This window comes from Narcine bancroftii, chromosome 1 (assembly GCF_036971445.1).
Source record: "Narcine bancroftii isolate sNarBan1 chromosome 1, sNarBan1.hap1, whole genome shotgun sequence".
Lineage (NCBI taxonomy): Eukaryota > Metazoa > Chordata > Chondrichthyes > Torpediniformes > Narcinidae > Narcine > Narcine bancroftii.
In genome coordinates, this window is record NC_091469.1 from 23,396,995 (window position 1) to 23,412,312 (window position 15,318).

Sequence of the window (15,318 nt, forward strand, 5' to 3'; positions counted from 1 at the left end):
ATGGAGCAAGCGGTTCACATCCTTCCTAAAATTGCAATATTTTGGAGGAAGTGAGAGTCGTTGTGGACGCACTGTTGTTGTGGGTGTTTGGTGCTTTTCTTTTTTGTTTCTCCTCCCCCCCCCCCCGCCTTCCTTTCCGAGTCGCAGTGGCCGATCGCGAAGGTTGAGTAAGAACGTTGCGACCAGCTGAGTGTTGCGAGTTTCAGGGAAACTCATTCAGGGCAGGGGAGGGAGCACAACTTCACCCAGTTATCGGTTGCATCTTTTCAGGGAAGGAACCCCAGTTCCTGTGGATCCTAATCCGCATCGATGTGAAAGGCAACGGTCCTTTCCAAAGGGAAAATGCCCGTCAGAAGAGGAGAGGTGATTGAAATCGCATCTTTTTATTCTTTCCGACCTTTTGTTTCTCTGCGCTCACCCCACACCCACTCCAATCTGACTTCTTAAAACCGCCTTAAGTTCTCGACCTGATTTGTTTTGACGTTGCTTGTTGACTGAAATTAAAAAATTTTTTTCTGAAAAATTTATAGACTTGGAAGGGGGAGGGGGGTGGAATGAGAACTGCAAAGAGAAGTTGGGGCGCACCTCGAAGAGGCACTGGGCAGAGGAGTTTTGTCTGTAAGATTAGATCGTTTCCCTAAGTTAGTTCCATGACTTGTGTTTGGTCCATATTCCTGCTAAACCTTTCCTATCCATATATCACTCTAAATATCTTTTAAATGTTGCAATTGTACTGGATGCTCCATTTTCTCGACAACTGGTCTCCAATCCTCTGTACAAAAAAAAAGATGTGCTAGGCTCCCCTTTAAAACCTTCTCGCCCCTTAAATTTATGCCCTCTAGTAGATACTCCTGGGGGAAAATGTGTTGAAGAGTCATCCATTCTCTTCTCCCACAGACCCCTGCTGGTTCCGTCCAGGTTGTGTTTAGCTCCAGATTCCAGTATCTGCAGTTTTCTGTGAGTCTCCACTTGGGCCATTACCTTATCTATTCCCGTCATTGACATACAACTTCGAGAAGGTCACCCATCAGCCTCCTATGTACCAGGAAAACAAGATCCAGCCTTTCTTTTTGACTTGAGCCTGCCAGTGTTAATATTTCTTGTGACTCTTTCCTTCACCCTTACCACATTAATGCTCTCCTTCCTGTAATCGTTGATCAGAACTTTGCGACTTCTCGAAGTGTGGGATACTGACCATTTCTCCCCACGGATGCTGCGTGATCCTCTGAGTCACCTGCAGTTGTTATTTTATTTCAAGCGTGTGTAGTCTCACCGACATCTTGGAGAATTGTAACATGACATCCCAAATTCTGAACAGTGGAATAATGTAAAACTAACACATTATGACATTGGATTAAAAGTGAAAAGGCAGATCTGTGACTCCGTCAAGGTCAACAAACATGTGTGCACTCAAAGCACATCTTTAATCTTTTTTTAAATGATAGAGATATACAAAAGATCAGGTAGTATATATTGAGATAGAAACGGTTAACATTTTTGTGACAATGACCTTTTAATTGTGTTTAGGGAATCTGTCAGAAATACAAGTGCTTACATGACTATCCACTTGCTTGTTAAAAAACAATTAATGAATGACTAATTCTCGGTAAAGAAAGGGTGGTTGACCAGATTAGTGAGGTCTGTGAGTTGTTTTACCTAGGACCTATCTAAATGTTTCCCTTGTCTAATAGATTGAAAACAGAAAACTTTGTCAGGCTACAATAAAGTGGAGATGTTGTGTACATGTATTGTAAACATTCAATTGCAAATGCCACAAGCGCTCTGCTGACAAGCAGAGAAATAGTTACAAATTTGTTTTCATATTTAAAGCAGGGTCTTCTACTTGATTTTCAAACCAACCCAAAAATAGTTACTGGTACCGGTAATTTCACCAGGGCAATGTGAGTTGTGTGCAAGTTGCTACTGCAGTCCATGCGCAACACCACTGCCATGTTTGTATCACCACCTGTAAGCCATTTTTAGAGAACCCAGGTGGTGAAAGTTGTGAAAGAAATCCAAAGATTTTTTTTAAATGAACTTGTTACTGGAGGAGGGATCTCTTCTGAAACATTTTGAACACTGAAAGGCATGGAGAGATGAGATATAGAAAGGTTGTTTCCCATGGTGGGATAGTTAAGGGCAAGAGGGCACAACTTCAGGATTGAAGGGCGTCAGCTAAGAACAGAGATGAGAAGGAATTTCTTCAGCCAGAGAGTGGTGAATTTGTTGCCACAAGTGCTTGTGGAGCCTAAGTCCATGGCAAAGTTTGAAAATTTCTTGAGAAGGCCGGGCAGATCTCAGATTTATTGTCAGTACGTACCTGACGTCGCTACCACCCTGAGATTTTTCTGTGGGGAAGGCAGAATTACCACTCTTGGAAGTGCAAAAAAAATGTACACAGCATATACGTGTAAACAAATAAAGAACTGTTAAAAAATAACGGATGTAAACAAACCAACTATGCAATTCAGAGAGAATAAAAAAAATCAATAAAGTGCACAAGTAAGAGTCCTTAAATGAGTCCCTGATTGAATTTATTGTTGGGGAGTCTGATGGTAGAAGGGAAGCAGCTGTTCCTGAACCTAGTGGTGCAAGTCTTGTGGCACCTACACCTCTCCTGATGGCAGCAGCAAGAACAGTGTGTGTGCTGGGTGGTGTGGATCCTCGATGATTGCTGTTGCTCTCTGACAGCAGTGTTCCCTGTGGCGTTCTCCACAGTGGGGAGGGTTTTTCCTCTGATGCCCTGGACGGTGTCCACTACCTTTTGCAAGGCTTTATGCTCAGGGTTATTGGTTTCACTATACCAGACTGATGCAGTCGGTCAGCACACTTTCCACCGTACTCTGTAGAAATTTGCCAAGGTTTCTGGTGTCCTACCAAACCTCTGCAAACTCCTGAGGAAGTAGAGGTGCTGACGTGCTTTCTTCACAATGTCTTTAGTGCGTTTGGTCCAGGAAAGATCCTCTGAGATAGTACTTCCAAGAACTTAAATTTGCTCCCCTCTCCACCTCTGATCCCACAGTGATCACTGGATTATATAACTCTGGCTTTCACCTTCCTGAAGTCAACAATCAGCTCCTTAGTTTTGGTGACATTGAGTGCAAGGTGGTTGTTGGTGCTCCATTCAGCCAAGTTTTCAATTTCCCTCCTGTTTGCTGAATCATCACCTTTCCTTATTCATCCCACTACAGTGGAATCATCAGTGAAGTTGTAAATGATGTTATTGTTGTACTGAGCCACATGGTTGTAGGTGTAAAGTGGGGGCTAAGAACGCAGCCCTGTGGTGCTCCAGTACTGATGGAGATTGTGGAGGAGATGTTTTTGCCAATCCTCACTGATTGTGATCTGGAGGTGAGGAAATCCATGATCCAATTACACAGTGGACCTGAGTGGGAAAATGGGTCAGCTCATAATTAAATGGCAGGGAAGACTCGATGGGCTGAATAGCCTCTTTCTGATCTTGTGTCTTGTGGTCATTGCAGTCATTCTTTAGCAATATTTACAAATATTAGAAAATAAGTGCATGTTGTTTTAACGTTTTGGTTTTCAAATCCATTCATTTTTAATTTAATTTTTAAAAATTGCATACAAGTTCTTTTCATTTTGTGATCGGGATGTGTTGCATCATAACCTTCTACACCACCACCAACCCCAGTCTGCATTGGAGTGAGGTATATTCAAGGGAGGGGAGGAGGGAAATAGTATGTGATGTGTCTTGTTGGCAACACCTACTCATGGATAATTCCCTCTGTTAGAAGATAAGGCCATGTTGGTTGCAGGGTTTCTTTTGTTGAGTTGATGGACTTCAGGCAGCATCTCGCATCCATGACTGTATCTGGAAGCAGTTTGGAGCAGGGTGCTCAACTGCTGGAGATGACCAGATCAGATATTATCATATCCTTGGCTGCATATTTTACGCAATGGAACATTTCAACATAAGATGGATAAGATCTTAACTCTAGGGCAGCTTGGGGGCAGTTTGCTATGGTGCTGAGATTCTGGGCCTTGCCACCATCCTGGAAACATAATTGTATCTGTAAAACTGACCAAGGGAGAGAATACTGAATTTGTACAGCCCATATATAAAGTCACTTTGTAATGACTGATAGTGAAATAGGAACAAATAAGGAACAGTGAATATTAATGCAGATTAAATGTTATGATAAAATGGCTAAAAGCTCCCAACATTTTCTGAAAAGCAAAACTTTTTCAAGGTCTCAGGGCTCTGGGTTGGTAAATGAGGTATTGTTTTCATTGGATAATGATTGACTTGGATAAACATCAAGGGAAGTTAGAAATGTTGTTAATGTGAGGGATTATTGAATGAGTGCTTAAATAGTACACCACAAATGGGGGGGGAAAATGCTAATAATCTCTTTTTTTTAAAAAACTACTTGAAACAAGTAGGATGCTGTTAATGTAATGAGATAAATATTCTCTGAGCTAAATATATTGTGGTTTAATTTCTGTGGAAGAATGAAATCCTGCTCTGTATAGAACCAAGCAATCATGGTAATTCAGTATAAAGCAGGCCCTTTGGCTCACCAAGTCCAAAGTGGCCATCAAGTACCCACATACATTAATCCTGTATGAATTTCACTTTTATTCTCCCCTGCCCTCCTTCCCCCCACTCCCATTTCTACAATTTGCTGACAGACTAGTGGCAATTCATAGTGGTCAATTAACCCACAACCTGAATATAGGAGGAAAAGGGAATACTTGGAAGAAATCCACACGAATACAGAGAAAAGCTTCAGACCACCTCTATTCATTAGTTCTACGATGAGTGTCATTAAGTTTCTCTGGTGCAAGGGAATTGATATCAGAGTTTCCCCTCTTTGACAAACCAAACTCATGAGAGTTTAGAAATACACTGTGCAATATTTAACGAGCTACAACTGGTTCACTGGAAGACCCAGGCTGCAATCAGGTTCAATTCCTGAGAGTTTATAGCTCGAGCTGTTTATAAGTCCAGAAATGAACAAAAATGGTATGTGGGAGAGGATAACAAACAGTTGTAACGGGACAGTGTGCAAGCACTGGAGGAGCAACTGCCAGCGTCCTCATTAACTCAGTGAGTCTGCTCACTGCTTTGCTTGATCTAGGTTCTGCTTGTGACTGCACTTCCTGAGAAGATTGGACTGAAATGGGCAATGCTGTTGGCTGTCATCATGTCAACCTTCTACAGGAGCTCTATTGAGAAATGGATTGGAGAGCAAGCTACACAACCATAAGAGTGGCAGAGAGAATCACTGGAGTTTCCCTTCACAACCCCCCGCCCCCCCCCCCCCCCCCCCCAACTCCACATCTGTATGATCTAGTGGATCGTTTTCTGGAGAGGCCACACAAAATCATTGATGAAATCTTCCACCCTGCACACAGCATCTTTCAGCTGCTCCCATTGGGATAGAGATACAGGAGTATCAGAGCTAACAACACCAGGCTGAGAAGCCGCTTCTTCACACGAGCAGTGAGACTGCTGAACCACCAAAGGACCATCCGAGACTCTCCTATTTACAAATCATTATTTAATTATTTGTATATATGAATACTTGTCCTTCATATGTGGTTTATGTCTGACTGTGTCTCTGTGTTTTGCACCGAGGCCTGGAGAACGCTGTTTCGTCAGGTTGTACTTGTGCAATCAAATGACTTGTTCAGAGGGTGTGTGGGTGGAGAGTAGCACTGGGAAATGCTCTATTCCCACCAGCAGAAGATGTCTGCATCCACTCAAGAGCTGGCAATGGCAAATCCATTTGCAAGGAATGCACAAGTCAGGTATTTGTGACCTGGGAAGGACCTACAGATGTTTTGTTTTGATCCAATCTGGTACTCTGATATGCCAATCAAATATGAGTTGTGTATGTACAGATTTCAGTGATTAAATGATAGGAGGAGAGTTTGGGTTTTCTTCACACATAGCTGGAATGGGCATTGTTTTTGCATGTGTCTCACTGGTAATATGGGACTCCACATTTGATATTTGCATCTAGGTCTGTCGCTTTTTAGAGTAACCAATCAGTGGCTGCTTTGTAACCTGTCACCTAGAAGTTGCCCTAAACCAAATAGAAAGTTTGTGCTGCTGGTTTTGTGGCTCATTGATGGTAGTTGGGCCATGAGAGGTCCTAAGTTCCCGAAATCAATATCCTTGAATTACTTTCTGATATAAAATTTTATCATGGTGGATTGATAATTAAACTATTTATGATAACTTGATGGATTTAAAAAATATGTTCAGGGAGGGGAATCAATGAATGGGAACGAGATTTGAATATTTCAATTCCAGACGAAGTCTGGGATATTATGCTTGATTTGATGAATAATACTTTGTTCTGTGCACGACATTGTCTATTACAATTTAAAGTTTGGACATGTATATTCTATCTCGTTTTTATTCTGATGTTGATCCACTATGTGATAAATGTAACATTTTTGAGCCTCTCAGTCCAAAACGAAAAGATTTTTGGGAACAATTTTTCCAAACTTTATCAGAGATTCTTAGAATTAAAGTGGAACCTTGCCCCTTGCTTTGTTTGGTTATTTTCAAGAGGAAAATATTTCCTTGAACTTAATTCAAAAAAGATAGTAGCCTTCATTTCAACGATAGCCAGAAGAGTAATTCTGATGAATTTGGAAGAAAATTTACCACCAATTTGTATGTAAAGGATACAGGACATTATGTCTTGCTTGAGTTTGGTGAAAATTAGATATGTCATTAAAGAGGTCATGATTGAATTTGAGAAGAAAGGGACTATTATCATAATTTGAATACATAGGCAGGGATGCTCTGAGGGTTTCCTGTCTGTTTTCTGGGAGCTGAGACTCGACTCTTTACATATTTGCTGGTGACAATGTTTAGGGGGGGGGGGGGGGGGGGCAGTAGGATTAGAATGGGGGGTCCTTTTTTTTCTTTGTAAGATAATTTACGATGAATTAAAGTAAGAGGTGAAGTTTTCTAAAGGGAATTTCCATTGTGTGCAAGACAATGTAGAAACTACTTCTGTATTACATTGTATTAAAGCTCTGTGGCTAATGTATTGACTATATGTAACATGTAATATCTCTCTCTTCCAAATTAATAAAAATATATTAACAAGAAAAGAGGTCATGAAGCAGGAGGAATCAGTATTTAACTGCAGACAATAAGTGGATAATGGCAATTGTTATTCTGTTGGCAGTGAGGCCTGAGTGATGTTTCGATTACAGTTGGTGGATGACACAGAATGCGATTTTTAATCTGACGTGGAATCGATGAATGTAAAGTTCAATCTCTGGAGATCTCGGAATGGACAATACAATTGTACTGTAGTTTTTCATCTAACTTTAATTTTTGCAATATAAATTAGCAAATTTAGTATGGATGTGTTGTCACATGTACTAGGGAGAAAGTTCATTACGTGAGTAGTCCAGCTGGTCAACCCAGTCATAGCTTGACAGTAAAAACACAATTTTAAAGCGCAGAGTTACAGAGAGAGATCAGTTTCAAGAGAACACACACAGACTGTATTTTACTCACAAGATTCACTCAGGAGTGACAGTGGTAAATTGTCCTTGAATATGGTGGTGCATGATCTGACATTCATGATTCTTCTTATTGTTAGTATTGTTGTAATAATTTTAATTTGGAATTAAAGAGTATTTTAAAATTAAAGTATAAAAGTGTAGGACTGATGAGAACTAATATTAGGTGACAATAAAATGAACCTTGAACTTCTCCAGCTCCACATACATTCTGACTGTCATTCCAGCCTGGTTAACACCCTCTTAACCAATTATCCATTCACATCTTTGCACTTCCAGGGATACCCAACAAGATGAGATGGAACAGCAGATATTTTACTTAGTCCTCTCTTCCTAATTATGTTATCGTGAACAATTGTAACTGCTGCGACACTTCACCCACCACTTATTGCCAACCAGAAAAATGCCTATTTGTTCTAACTCTCTGCATTCTATTGCTTCATCAATTCTCTAACCATGCTAATATGTTACTTTCAACACCATTCATTCTTATGGATGTCTTTTATGCAGCACCTTATCGAATGCCTTCTGGAAATCCAATTCTACAATATCTGACTGCTCCCCTCTATCCATTGCCCTCCTCTCTCCTCAAAGACCTCCAGTAAATTTGTCAAATGTGATCTTCCCTTCCAGAATTCATGGTGTTTTGCCTGATTGAACTATTTCTATCCTGATATCTGCCTATTTCTTCTTTAAGCATTTTCTGATTACAGATGTTAAGTTAACTGGCCAATATTTACCTCCCGTTTGCCTTCATCCTTTTAAATGGCATGATGTTCACTATCTTTCAATTTGCTGGGATCTACCCAGTGTCCAAAAATTTGGTAAATTATCAAGCAAATCGGCAACTTCAGCAATGTACGGGATTTGGTGTATTTAGGTGGCACCAGCTCATGGGCCTGAAGGGCCTGTTACCGTGCTGCTTGTCTAAATTAATGCAGAACTCTACCTATCTTTTCTGGAGGCCTGGGTCTATGATGTCATGGAGCATCCTATTGTGAACCTTTCAAGGAAGGGGTAGAAGGTCAAGGGTGACAGATAGGTAGAACCTACTCTTTCAGAAATTGTGATGGCTGCAAGTTGGTAGGTAACTTTAGGACAGGTAATCTCAGCCTGTCTTGATGTTTGGTTGCATTATTATTCTGATTTGTTTCTGTCAAATAGTAGATTGAAGTACTGTTGATATGTAGTGATGCATGTTTCCTGACATGTCTTAAAATGCTGTGTTTCAAAACTAATTTGGTCTTTGTGTTATCAAACTTCATGATGTCTGTCAGTACTGTAGGTGTATCATCTATAGTGTCTTTGAGCTTTGTCCTACAGGATTCAGTTTACTTTTTGTTTGTTTAGGTCTTGCACCTAACAATGCTGAAACCCTGTAATTTAATCAGAAAGCCTCCATTAGGTGGCACTTCTAGCCTTTTATTGCCCTGCATTTGGCAGTAGTTCTAGTATGGCTAGGGCCTTGTACTTTGTAATTCCCTTCCTCAATCACTCTACCCCTGTACCACTTTCCTGCTTTTTAAGATCCTCTTTCAAAACTATCTCGTTCACCGATCTTTTAGTCAGGTGGCCCAATAATGTTGATGGGTATCAAATTTTGTTTGATAATAAACTCTGTATCCTGTGTTTAAAATAAAATGCTGAATAAATGCTAATTCATGACATGTTAACTTCTAAACACTTTTGGAAAGTAAAGCTGCAGTGTTTCATTCATGCTTGTATATTCATGAACTCAATTTAGCACCTTGTGTATTCTTAAAAGCTTTTTACTTAATAAGATGGTACTTATTGTTCATTCCCATGGAATTTGACAATAATCCCTGGAGTGTCCTGATCAGTTTGACTGAAAATGGATATTACCTCTCTCTGATTTATTTCATTTTTTTTTACTTTTGCAAATTTGCACATTTCATTGTATAGAGTCTTATTTCATTGCAGTTTGCATTTTTAAAAAGGCTGCATGTTTTTTTTTGCCTTATCTTGAATTCCACCATGTTTAGTCAAGTGCTTGTTGCTGTGCTCTGAACAAAACATTGCCAAAATTGGCTGGCTCTTGTTGTTTGTGAAGATAAAGAAATTTTCTGAACAGGAGAAAGCCATTCACTGTCTTCATTGTCAATCAGTGAAGATCTATCCAGTCCAATCCTGCATGTCTGATCCAGGGTAATTGATCTTTCATCCAATGTAATCTTATGCTTGAAGAAACTAGATCAGCATTAACATGCAAGGCTTCCTCCCTAGCCTTGCATATTTATGCTGATTGAGTTTCTTTTATAAAAGCACAAATAAATGTTTGCATCTCCCACCCTTTCAGCTAATAAAGTTAGCAGATCACTACCACACTCAAGTGATTTTGATTTGGTGGGAGTTCGAACATTTTCTCAAATACATTAAATCTAGTTTCTCACCTCTCCATTGAAAGAAAAGGATCAATTCTATTTAGGCTTTTTGTAATAAATGAATAGACAATAGACAATAGGAGCTGGAGTTGGCCATTTGGCCCGTCGGGCCAGCACCGCCATTTTAGATCATGGCTGATCATTACCATCAGTACCCCTTTCCAGCCTTATCCCCATAACCCTTAACTCCGTTACCCACAAGAGTCTTATCTAACTCTCTTTTGAACATAGTCAGCGAATCCGCCTCTACCACCCTCTGTGGCAGAGCATTCCACAGATTCACACTTCTCTGGGTAAAAAAATGCTTTCTCATCTCCGTCCTAAAGGGCCTACCCTGTATTCTTAAACTATGCCCTCTAGTCCTCGTCTCCCCCATCATTGGGAACAAGTAATCCGACTTCACCTTGTCTATCCCCCTGATGATTTTGTATACCTCAATCATGTCCCCCCTCATCCTTCTAAACTCCAATGGATACAAGTCCAGTTTTCCTAGCCTTGCTGCACATGACAACCCTGCCATCCCTGGAACTAACCTTGTAAATCTGCGCTGCACACCCTCTATAGCTAGTATGTCCTTCCTCAAGTTTGGAGACCAAAACTGGACGCAATACTCCAGGTGGGGTCTCACCAGGGCCCTGTATAACTGCAGAAAGGCGTCTCTGTTCCTATACTCCAATCCCCTCTTTATGAAAGCCAACATTCCATTTGCCTTCTTCACAGCTTTCTGAACCTGCATGCTAGCCTTCAGTGACCGGTGAACAAGTACACCCAGATCCATTTGCACTTCCCCACTCCCTAGCTTGTCTCCATTTAAATAATACTCAGCTTTCCTATTACTTCCCCCAAAATGAATAACCTCACATTTGTTCACATTGAAATTCATCTTCCATTTAGCCGCCCACTCCTCCAGCCTGTCCAAGTCCCTCTGCATTTTCCTTACATCCTCCTCACACCCCACACCGCCACCTAGTTTAGTGTCATCTGCAAATTTGCTCATGTTATTTATAATCCCCTCATCCAAATCATTAACATAAATTACAAATAACTGAGGACCCAACACCGATCCCTGAGGCACTCCATTCGTCACATCCTGCCATTCTGAAAAAGACCCATTTACTCCAACCCTTTGTTTCCTATCTCTTAACCAATTTCCTATCCATGTCAGCACCTTACCTCCAATACCATGCTCCCTGATCTTGCCCACTAGACTCCCGTGCGGTACCTTATCAAAGGCCTTCTGGAAGTCCAAATACACCACATCCACTGGCTCTCCCGAGTCCACCCTCTTTGTCACATCCTCAAAAAATTCCAGAAGGTTAGTCAAGCATGACTTACCCTTAAGGAATCCATGCTGACTAGCCCTTATACTATTATTACTGACTAAGTGTTCTGCTATTTCTCCTTTTATGATGGACTCCAATATCTTCCCCACCACTGAAGTCAGGCTAACCGGTCTATAATTTCCCGTTTTCTCCCTCCCTCCTTTCTTAAAAAGCGGCACCACATCAGCCACTCTCCAATCCTCAGGGACCTCCCCGGAATCTATGAAACTTTGGAAAATGTCGACCAGTGCCTCCACAATTTCCATAGCCACCTCTTTAAGCACCCTAGGATGCAGCCCATCAGGCCCTGGGGATTTATCAGCCCTCAGTCCAAACAATTTACTCATAACCTCCTGCTTCTGGATCCGGATATCCATTAGATCCCCTACCTCCCAGTAAAGTTCCCCAAGTCTCTTGGTACCTCATGACCACTACCCCCTAACTGACTATAACCTATATCCTCCTTGGTGAAGACAGTTGCAAAGTATTTGTTAAATTCCTCTGCCATCTCCTTGTTTCCGGTAATAATTTCACCCTTGCCCATTTTCAAAGGGCCAATTTTAGACCGAACCAATTTCTTCCTCTTCACATACTTAAAAAAGCGTTTGCTATCCTCCGCAATATTATCTGCTAATTTCCTCTCGTACTTCATTTTCCCGTCTCTTATGGCTTTCTTAGTTACCCTCTGATGTTCTTTGAAGGTTTCCCAATCCTCTAATTTCCCACTCCGCTTCGCTATCTTATAATTACTCCCTTTGGACTTGATAATGCACTTGATTTCCTTAGTTAGCCAGGGCTGCCATTTGCATCTCCTAGAGCCTTTCCTCCACTTTGGAATAAATTTGTCCTGAATCCTGTGAAAAATGTCCATAAAAACCTGCCATTTTTCCCCAGTTCTCCTCCCAGCTAGTGTATCTTCCCATTTTAAATGAACCTCAATTAAATTTGCCCTCACCCTTTCAACTCAAAGGAAACAATCAATCTTTCTTCATGATTAAAGTTCTCTAGAATGCACTTTCATGAATGTCAGGCTGCAACAAAATCAATCTCCCCTCCAGCAGCTACATCTATTATCTCCGTTTCTCAGAAAGTTGCTAACATTAAAGGATCCTTTATGGTCTTCCTACCATATTCCCATTATCTTCTTCCACTTTAGTTGGGCAGAATTTTCTTTGGCTTGGCTTCGCAGACGAAGATTTATGGAGGGGTAAATGTCCACGTCAGCTGCAGGCTCGTTTGTGGCTGACAAGTCCAATGCGGGACAGGCAGACACAGTTGCAGCGGTTGCCTGGGAAAATTGGTTGGTTGGGGTTGGGTGATGGGTTTTGCCTCCTTTGTCTTTTGTCAGTGAGGTGGGCTCTGTGGTCTTCTTCAAAGGAGGTTGCTGCCCGCCGAACTGTGAGGTGCCAAGATGCACGGTTTGAGGCGAGATCAGCCCACTGGCGGTGGTCAATGGGGCAGGCACCAAGAGATTTCTTTTGGCAGTCCTTGTACCTCTTCTTTGGTGCACCTCTGTCACGGTGGCCAGTGGAGAGCTCACCATATAACACGATCTTGGGAAGGCGATGGTCCTCCATTCTGGAGATGTGACCTACCCAACGCAGTTGGATCTTCAGCAGCGTGGATTCGATGCTGTCGGCCTCTGCCATCTTGAGTACTACACTTTGTCTTTGTTACACTATACCCTGCAATCTTTGACTTAACAGTACACCCTGCATATTTGCTTTATATTGCTCTACTTTGTGGATAACACACAAAACAAACCTTTTCATCGCATCTCATGACACAAGATGGTAATTCAATTCAAAACGCCCCCTCCAGTGCTGCAGTTGAGTTTCCCTCCAGAGGTAAATTTCAGTACCAACCACTTGCTGTGCATTATTTTTTTCTTGCATCACTTTTGGTGCTTTGTCAATTGTCCTTATTCCATGCCCATGTTTTTGGCCCTCTTCTCATTGGAACAGTTTCCCACTACTCTCCCTATACACATTCATGATTTAAAAATTTTTACTGACTTGATCCAAAGAGAACAATCTCAGCTCTTCTATTTTTTTTCCCCTGTGGCCAGTTCCTCATTTTCCATAGTGTGATGACCAGACATTGGCATCTTTTTGTCTGCTTCTGGCATCTTTAAATGGAACCAAGCTAGGAGTCTTGCATGTTTAAAGTTCCAATTTATTGTTAGGGTACATGTATGACATCACGTACAACCCTGAGATTCTTTTTTCTGTGGGACAGATGTGAATATAGTAATGTGAAAGGGGTGAAGATTCATGAGTGCATTAGATATTATTTGAGTTTCAAGTTGCTGTGGTATATTAATCTTTGTAATTTCAGTAGGAATATTGAGACAAATCAGATTTCTTGATATAGACTACCAATCTAACTGGGTCATCCTGGTGTACTTGGGAGCAATCATACTGAAGGGTTGCTATTCAGAAAATGTACTGTTTTAAACATTAAAACAGTACAGACCCTTCAGCTCTCCATGTTGTGCCAAACCATATAAAATTGCTAAACCTTCTCTACCCTACAGCCCTCTATTTTTCTTTCATCCCTGTGCCTATCTAATACTCTTCTAAAGGCCCCTAATGTTTCAGCCTCTACCACCACTCCTGGCAAGGCATTCCAGGCCTCAACAACTTTCTGTTTTTTTTAAAATAAAACTTACCCCTGATATCTCCCCTATATTTCCCTCCCTTGATCTTATACATATATCCTCTAGTAGTTGCTATTTCCCACCCTAGGAAACCGGTATTGTCTTCTAACTATCTATGCCTCTCATAATTTTGTAGACCTCGATCAAGTCCCCTCTCATCCTTCAACAGTCCAAAGAGAAAAGTTCCAGCTTTGCCAACCTTGTTTCAAGATGTGCCCTCCAATCCAGCCAACTTCCTGGTAAATCTCCTCTGCTCTCTTTCGGTAGTCTCCACATCCTTCCTATAATGAGGTGACCAGAACTGGACACAATACTACAAATGTGGACTCACCAGAGACTTGTAAAGCTGCAACATGACTTCTCTACTCTTATACACAATCCCCCTATTAATGAAGCCCAGAATCTCATAGGCTTTATTTAACTATCCTATCAACATGAGCAACTACCTTGAGGGATGTATGGACATGAACCCCAAGATCCCTCTGTTCATCCACACTCTTAATTAACTGACCATTAACCCCGTACTCAGCACCACCTCACACTTGTCTGGATTGAACTCCATTTGCCATTTTTCTGCCCAACACTACATCCTGTCTCTGTCCTCTTGCAACCTCTGACAACCTTCAGTTCCATCTACAATTCCTCCAATTTTCATGTCATTCACAAACTTACTCACCCAACATTCTGTATCATCACCCAGATCATTTATAAAAATCACCAAGAGACCAAGAACTGATCCCTGTGGCACTCCACTAGTCACTGCCCTCCATGCAGAGTACCTCCCTTCCACCACTACTCTTTGTTGTCTTCCTACAAGCCAATTTTTTAAAAATCCAGACTGATCCCATGCCTCTTGTCCTTCTGGATGATTCTCTCGTGGGGGACCTTATCAAACGCCTTACTGAAATCCATATAGACCACATCTACTGCCCTACCCTCATCAATTTCTTTAATCACTTCCTCAAAGAATTCAATTAGGCTCATGAGGCATGACCTTCCCTTTACAAAGCCATGTTGACTATTCCTGAGTAAATTATACCTCTCCAACTGCTAGTGGATCCTATCCTTAAGAATTCTTTCCAATAGTTTATTGACACGAGACTCACCAGTCTATAATTCCCAGGATTCTCCTTATTACCTTTTTTTAAACAAAGGGACTACATTTTCCATTCCTCTGGCATCTACCCTGTAGCCAAAGAGGATTCAAAGACCATGCTCCTGCAATTTCTTCTCTTGCTTCCCTCAGCAACCTAGGGTATATCTATCCAGCCCCAGGGACCTATCAATCTTGATGTTATTTAGAAGACCTAACACTTCCTCTTTCATAATCACCACATTGTCCACCACATAGTCCTGCTCTATTTCGACTTCATCCTGATCAAGGTTCTTTTCTCTTGTAAATACTGACCCAAAG

At 41.3% G+C, this 15,318-nt stretch overlaps 1 protein-coding gene across 8 annotated transcripts in view; it reads left to right on the forward strand.

Annotated features, from left to right (window-relative positions):
* The window catches only part of tjp2a (tight junction protein 2a (zona occludens 2)), a 201,705-nt gene that overhangs the window by 19,105 nt on the left and 167,282 nt on the right, over positions 1–15,318 (forward strand). Inside the window, exon 1 of one of the 8 annotated variants that reach the window (XM_069922311.1) lies at positions 195–363. The exons of 4 other annotated variants lie outside the window; for them this stretch is intronic. In XM_069922311.1, the coding sequence (XP_069778412.1) occupies positions 343–363 (21 nt within the window). In that variant the 5' untranslated portion in view covers positions 195–342. Of the gene's footprint in view, positions 1–194; positions 364–15,318 lie in introns of those variants that run through there. 3 more of the 8 variants (XM_069922258.1, XM_069922268.1, XM_069922287.1) reach the window with 3 other exon arrangements.